General features: G+C 38.5%; 1 protein-coding gene across 5 annotated transcripts; it reads right to left on the minus strand.

Annotated features, from left to right (window-relative positions):
- Window positions 1-5725: 5725 nt before the first annotated feature.
- LOC131232917 (lanC-like protein GCR2) lies at window positions 5726-6700 on the minus strand. 5 transcript variants are annotated; one of them, XM_058229442.1, is made up of 3 exons: window positions 6561-6700; window positions 6065-6176; window positions 5726-5897 (listed from the first exon to the last, which is right to left on the minus strand). In XM_058229442.1, the coding sequence occupies exons 1-3, from the start codon at window positions 6605-6607 to the stop codon at window positions 5781-5783; spliced, it is 276 nt and encodes a 91-aa protein (XP_058085425.1). In that variant the 5' UTR covers window positions 6608-6700; the 3' UTR covers window positions 5726-5780. The 5 variants fall into 5 exon arrangements, 1 of the variants encoding a protein (XP_058085425.1); XR_009164982.1 differs by having other exon boundaries at window positions 5757-5897; window positions 6065-6445; XR_009164980.1 differs by having other exon boundaries at window positions 5760-5897; window positions 5991-6176; window positions 6526-6700.
- Between the last annotated feature and the right edge of the window lie 1201 nt (window positions 6701-7901).

Here is a 7901-nt window from a genome sequence, read left to right on the forward strand (position 1 = left end):
TGTCTTGGCTATTACATTTGAATGTTGTTGATCTAGAGTGTGTTTGGGACTACGTAGTAGTCCAGACAATCGGTAATGATTTACAACTGGTGGCTGAACTATTTTAGCCAAGACAGATGCGTTCGATGAATTCGAGTCGTACGTCACTTGACGATAGTGGCTAGGCTACGCGGAATGCTTATGCACTCCATGTCAATTAAGTCTACGTGCGCTCGTACTAGTCGAGCTCGTCAAGTAATCCGATTGACCTAATATATGTTCACCATGTATGGGCGCTACTACTTGAATCTAAGGTACCAAACTCACCAATGGAAACCCCCGTAACCTTGGTACCTCGATCCGTTAAGACTCATGAGCTGGGCATGGTGGTATAGGACACCGTGGTCGAGCTGTCGGCCTACACTGGGGTGACGAGCCTTCCCATAGTGACCGGTGAGCAACCCAAACTCGTGAGCCGAATATGGTGGTATGGGACACTGTATTCGACCTGTCAGCCTACACTAATAAGGTGACGAGCCCTTTGTAGTGACCTCGAGCATACTCTAAGACCGCGTAGAGGCGACGAGCCTTTACGTCAACTAGAGTATATATTAGGCTTGCACTAATAAGGTGACGAGCTCTTTGCAGTGACTTAGAATCGTAACATCGTATGAGATTTACTAGGACTGACAACCCTAGAATGGATCATCGTTTGGAAATTGATATAAGGGAGGTACCTTAGCTTCCCAATCCCGTTGTATGAATAAACCTAAGCAACCTGGCTAATCATGTGCATGCATCGCATTACATGTGTGTTTGGCGTAGCAGGTCAAGTACTGAGGAAGTGTTTCATGTGCGATCGTAAGATGAAGTCGCTGAGAGAGTGTAGGTGAGAGCATGCATCATTATTTCATATCATTCTTGCATTAATCACAGTACTTAGGGATGTTTGATTGTATTGTGTTATCATTACTGCTTGACTGAATTGATAACATGTTAACCTTTGCTTTATTGTTCCACTGAGTTGATCACTCACTCCCACGTTATGGGACGATGTTGTATACACCAACCAAACCCTGTTGTAGGTTCAGATGATAGTGTAGCCTGCGAGGCGGAATCAGACTTTGAGGATGATGAGGAGGCATTCTCATATATGCAGTATTCAGGCGGGTTCTCATAGACCGTTCTGAATTGACGGGGCTTCAGGACTGATACTTTGTAGTGGACCACTACATTTTAACATTTTGTATTTTGAAATAATACTTGTAACTATTCGACCTGGTAATATGATCATACTTGGGAGACTCATAATCACTTACATACTTTATATACTTATCACAGTCTTTCGCTTGCGTAATGTAACTGTCTTCAGAGTATGATATGTTGTTTTGGTATAATCTCATTCATGTTAAATGCACTTCTACAGATAACATTTAATCATCATTATCTATGTTGTATAAGTGATGCATTGGAACTCGGGAGTTGGGTCGACGCTCGACTCCCAATTTTCAAAGCATTACAAGTTGGTATCAGAGCATGATTTGGATTAAATTGGACCTGGGTTATGGTCACACAAGATGCACACTAACTTACTTTGACCTAGGAGGGTGCGAGAAAATGTAGAAACAGGCATAGGATTCTCAGTTTCGCCAATCGGCGAATTCATCGAAATCGACCACCGAGATTGAGGCCGTACACACCCGTGATTACGTGAAATGATCCCGGATCACTTTTAGACTATCAATTAATGGGTTTAGACCACGATTTATCCCATCCCAACCTTCAACAATTGATAAATGTGAATGTACATCAAAAAGTACTCAAAATGACCCGAAACGACTCAAGAGGGAGTCGGGGGCCAAATGGGACACCTCTAAGGGGACCCAGGATGGGGACCCACACATTTTTAGGGTTTAGGGGGCAGGAGGACCTTGCCCCACTGGCGAGCCATCGCCGGAAGGTCCAGAGACCGGCGAGGCCTCGTCGATTCACTACAAGAAATATGGTCTTTACCGGCGAAACTTTTACCTACGAAATTAATTTTCGTAGGTAAAGATGACTTTTACCGACGAAAATCTTTTTCGTAGGTAAAAGTAAACTTTTACCGCCAAAATATAATTTCGTAGGCAAAAGTCATCTTTACCTACGAAAATTTTCGTAGGTGAAGGCTGTAAACGTACTTTTCACTTCAAAATTTACTTTTACCTACGACATTAGATTTCGTAGGTAAAAGTCATGGTGTTTGAAATTTTTGAAAAAATAAAAAATCGAAAAGTTTACTTTTACCTACGAAATATAGTTTCGTAGGTAAAAGTCATCTTAACCAGCCGTAGAAAGTCATCTTTACCGATGACAATTTTCGTAGGTAAGTAGTATTTTGATTTTTTGAAAAAACCTAAAATCGAAAAGTTTACTTTTACTTACTAATAAATGTGTATAAGACTTTTACCTACGAAACTTTCCGTAGGTAAAGATATAATTTTTCATTTCAAGTTTTACCTACAACTATTTTCGTAGGAAAAAAACGTGTTTGGGACTATTACCTATTTAACTAAAATGTTGAACGTAGTTGAGACATTTACCTACGAAATCGTTCGTAGGTAAAAAAAATAAAATATTTCCCTTGAATCCCGAACGTAGATGAGACTTTCCCTACGAAATGTTTTGGTAGCCAAAAAACGTGTATGAGACTTTTACCTACGAAAGGTTTCGTAGGTACAAATATAATTTTTCATATGTAAAAAACGTGTATTAGGCTTTTACTTGCGAAATGTTTCATAGGTATAATTAGAATTCGTAACTCATAAGAGATTTTTACCTACGACTTTTTTCGTAGCTAAAAAACGTGTATGACACTTTTACCTACGACATGGTGCGTAGCTGAAAATATTATTTTTAACTTTACCTGCGGCCATTTTTTGTAGGAACCTTTCGTAGGCAAAAAAACGTACATGAGGCTTTTACTTGCGAAATGTTTCGTAGGTACAAGTATAAGGTGTAACTTTACCTACGACTATTTTCGTAGCTAAAAATGGTATAAATAGTACTACGTAGCGGAATTTACTATGACTTTTACCTACGAAATTTTTCGTAGGTAAAAAACGTGGCTAATATAAATCTCTCGCTCTTTTTCTTCACCTATTACAATATAGCTCTTCATATTCTTCCTGATATGCACCTGTTATCTAAAATATTTCATCATATTCACATTCACATCCATCTAAACCCAAAGATATATGCTATAAAAAATTTCTCAACAACTTATCGTCATGCTTGAGCAATCAATACCAGAATATACAAGTAAAATCATAAAACCAAAGATACTCAACAACTTATAACTTCTATTGAGAAAATAAAGTTCACTAACTTGGAAAATAAAACAAATTGAATCAAGCAACAAGCACAAACACAAGTAAATATGACTAACCATCCAAGTCCAACTAATCCAAGTCATCCAGCATGCACCTATACTGCCCATGAGTATGTGTATCAAAGCCAAGACAGGTGGATGTGCATAGACCAGCATCCATGCACGCATCAGAGGAGGTGTTGAGATGCTTCAAACCATCAATCTGTTTTCATCTCTAAAGGTGTTGTTTGCTCTCTTATTGGATGACAAGCCTTTTCCAAATGGTCAAGAAGAAAGTGACAAAGAAGAAAACCCTCATAACATATGGGGACTAGGACTGGCTATTGTCAGTGCTATGATTTGCTCTTTGGGGGATGATCCATCTTGTATCGATATTGTGGAGAGCATGATTCCTTACTTTTTCGAGAAATCGTATTTGATATTATTCTATCTTTCCGCACCAGACGTCCCGACTGACGATCATAGCAAGAAGAGAGCCCGAACTCAGAGGGTACTAACCTCTCTAACATCACTGAGAGAAACAGAGAACACCCTCATGCTTATCTGCATGCTCGTGAAACATCAGCACTCATGGAGTAAAGCCATGAAAGAAATGGATTCACAACTAAGAGAGAGAAGTATTCATCTTTTAGCTTTTATAAGCAAGGGACCTCATCGCATTGGAGAATCTCCACGTAGGACTGCACCTCTCTTATGTCCTCCGATATTAAAAGAGGAGGTCGAATCTAATGGAAGACCGCCATCCATTGACAGCAAACATGGTTGGTTTATTCTTTCTGCTCTTGGTTGTGGGTCTGAAGCTCCCATCTCTTCAGTTTCAAGCATGGCCCTGTCTCTCCCAATCAAGGATCGAGCAAATGGAAGAGCTGATTCAATCCATAGAACATACTTCACTGATTCTGTTGCTATACAGATCTACAGAATTGCTTTTCTTCTTTTGAAGTTTCTGTGTCTGCAAGCTAAGGCAGCAGCTAAAAGGGCAGAGGAGGTGGGATTCATTGATCTTGCGCATTTTCCTGAGCTTCCCATGCCTGAGATTCTGCATGGCTTACAGGTAAAATGATAGCATGTGTTCTTCCAGTACCGGTAAGGTTGCATGTGTTAAAATTAATAGGAATGCAGAACGGTTGAAAATACAGTGGCATGGTGCGCTTTTGCACTTAATATAGTAGCAGTGGAAATTAGCTTCTGCCTTAGAGGAAGCAGTTTGAAGAAGTGAGATAACAGGGCAGAAAAGTGGCTGTAAGAAGTGGACTACTGTGATGGTTGACCTCCATTTTGAATTGGTGGTGACTCATCCTCACATGTGGCATTCATGTGCATCTATCCATACCATCCCGTAAGAAATGTTGTGTATGGATCATCTCTCTAAAATCACCCTGATCAAGAAATCTTAACCATCCAATTGATGGATGCCAAATGGAGGGTTAAAAGTAAATTGGTGAATGGTCCAAATTCCAAGGGCAAAAAAGATGGTTACAGTGATATTCTTAGTATAACTTTTGGTTATGTGGTTCAGAGATTTGAACACTCTGGATTGCCTTGAAACTGTCATGTGTATGGTTGAAGAGTCACCACCATTTTTCGTTTCTTTTTTCTTTTTTTTAAATGGTTCTGAATTATCACAGCATCCAGCTCGTAAAAAGTAGTAGCTTTCCAAGTAATGGCTCCACCTCGTAATTACCCAAGTGCTCTTTATTTTGGTTTGTAACCCTTCCATGTCCTTCAATAATGCATAGCTTAAGCAATTTGAGAAACTAATTGCATGCAAATTTTTTTCCCTACTTCTCATGATACATGGTAGAGATTCTAAAATGGAACCAGTTCATAAGAAATGCGTCCAGAAACCAAACTTTTTAAAAACAGCCTTTACTGAATTGTTTCTGGATGCATCAGGACATGAAAAGTCTTCCAATGCAGCCATTCCTTACTATGGGGGCTTATGGTCCAAGTTCTCCAGACCATTGGTCTGATGGGCCACACCATGGATGGGGGACACTAAAATTCTTGAAATTTTAAAGTCCCTAGCCATCCAATATTTTTCCCTGTTTTTTTTTTTTTTTTCTGAAATTCCATTGTATATTCTCCTAAATGGAGACCATTGATCAAAGTGCAAGGATTTCCAGCAACTCAACATATGTTACAGAAAGCCTCCATATAAGATAAACTGAGAAATATAGACACAAAGATGGAAAAGAGAAGAAAAGAAAACCAACATCAAAAAATTCCATAGAAAAGAAATTAAATAAATACCAAGGACGAAACTGGAAGGACAGAAAAATTAATTAATTTTTATTAAAAAAAGGAATATAAATAGAAGAGGCATTGATGAGACGGATGAAGATTCAGAAAAACAAACCAAAGGATTATGATGAATTGACTTTATTGGACCGAAATAAATGCTACGTACATCAATGGGCAACTACCCTTGTTAGCTAATCGTATTCCATCCTTGATGATTTCGTTCACGACCATACCCTATGAAGTGGCAATTCATACACAGTCCAGAAACCCCCAAGAGAAATGATGGCCAAATGAGGTAGTACATCTGACAAGGAACAAAAAATGGATAGTACACAAGAGTTACAAGGGTAACCAATAAGCATTTAGAATTCCAAACAAAGAAACAATGGTTTACTACCGCATAAATATCTTTTTCGGCTCGAGAAGACAACCATTACTAACTTTCTAGCCAACAAATTTTCAAAGCATTACCGCTTTGAACTGGGATAGGTAGTGGTTGAGCAGTGCATGATCCCCAGCGTTCTTTGCAGCCACGGCACTAAGGGCGCACACACCAGCCCGACCACAGATGAATGTCACATGTCTGCATATACAAAGATGCACACAGTAAGCAGCAAGATGATAATAGTGCAATACCCGTCAAGGTCCACCTTAAAACAAAATGCTCCTTCTAGAGGCTCCTTTCACGCACAATCCACAGCATATCCCAAGATCGTTTGTTATTACACCATATAGTCACCCAGGCAATGCATATTTTTTATTTTATTTTGAAAGATCAATGCAGAGTTTTTCAATGATTTCTCATACTAAACATTCTTCAGAATCATTTTAGAGATAGCCTGGATATTGTACCTATGCAAAGATTCACATCAATCGAGTAAGATAGGTGAAAGATATATGAAATTAACTAAGAAAAAGATTCACACAAGTACCTTGATTCTCGTGAAGCAGTATCACAAGCCCTCACAATTTCAATGCAGAGATTGAGATCATTCTTGTTCTTGGTGACTTCATATGCTTTGAAAAGTAAGAATGCTGTCCCAAGGGAGCCAGTGTAGAGAGTGAAATCCCTAACACACCGTCCAACCCGTACCCAAGTCTCCTTCACAATCTGAAAAATAAATAGGTAATGGGAATGATGTAAAGGCAGAAGTCACCAAGCCTTGAAAGTGAATCCATTTTTCAGCACGAACCAATCTCAAGCTTTTTATCTCTGCATTCAACGAAAATGTGACCATCTAAATAAGAGGGTCACTAAGCCTGCAGGCATCAATATGGGTATTTTAATGTGCCATCCTAATTTGTCCTATATATGCCTAAAAGTTGGAAATATGGAGGGATTTTTCAGAATCTAAAGTTTCAAAAATGATGGGATAAAAATAGAGTTTGTGGAATGCAATTTTAGCAATTTTAGTAATGATATGAGTGCAAAGTGAGGAATTAATTAAGATTGATTGCCACAAGGTAACCCAAAATGACCATTTCTGACATCTTGGGTCAATAATTCATGACAACAGAGAGATTGAGAAGAATGTTGCTCATTGAATTAGAGAAGGTAGATGAAAGAGAGATGAGCTTCAGAAGTTTATGTGATCCCTGCATACCAATCAAAATGAAGGGGAGATTTTATAGGACAGCTGTCAGATCAGCCATGCTTTTATAGAACAGAATGTTAGACAACAAAATGTTTATATAATGAGTGTAGCTAAACAAGGATGTTGAGATAGATGAATGGCAAGGCAACGAAGGATGGAATTAGAAGTGAATGCTATGACCGAAGAATGCAATTATTGCAATTTAGAGTCGTAGACTCACTGTAATTTTCGATTACATGGATGACCCAACAGATCGAATTATTGCAATTATGTCCAACTGAACACCCATATATCAAATGCTTTCCACACACACAAGAAATGAATGTAAATATTCAGCTCAATCAAGAGACGAGATTTTTTTAATAACATCATATTCTTGCAATCAACTATGTGCATCCAAACAAATCATCCATGACAAGAATAAAAGAAGCTTGCTTTTCAGGTACAAACCAAAATGGTTTAATAAAGTTCCTTTGCCTCTGCTGGACAGGACGGTGGAGCCTCATTCTTGAACAATAACACTCTGTTGGAATAACCTCCTCCTTGAACAAAATAAATTGCTGGCATACCAATTAAGCCACATTCTGTTGGTAAGTTTTTTCTTTCTAAAACTGCAATGTAAGCAAATCTGAACATTCTCATGCCATCAAAATGATCCATAAGCCTGTATTTAAATTGAGAGCTTTTTTTTTTGTCCATAAGCCTGTATTTAA

This window comes from Magnolia sinica, chromosome 18 (genome assembly GCF_029962835.1).
Source record: "Magnolia sinica isolate HGM2019 chromosome 18, MsV1, whole genome shotgun sequence".
NCBI lineage: Eukaryota > Viridiplantae > Streptophyta > Magnoliopsida > Magnoliales > Magnoliaceae > Magnolia > Magnolia sinica.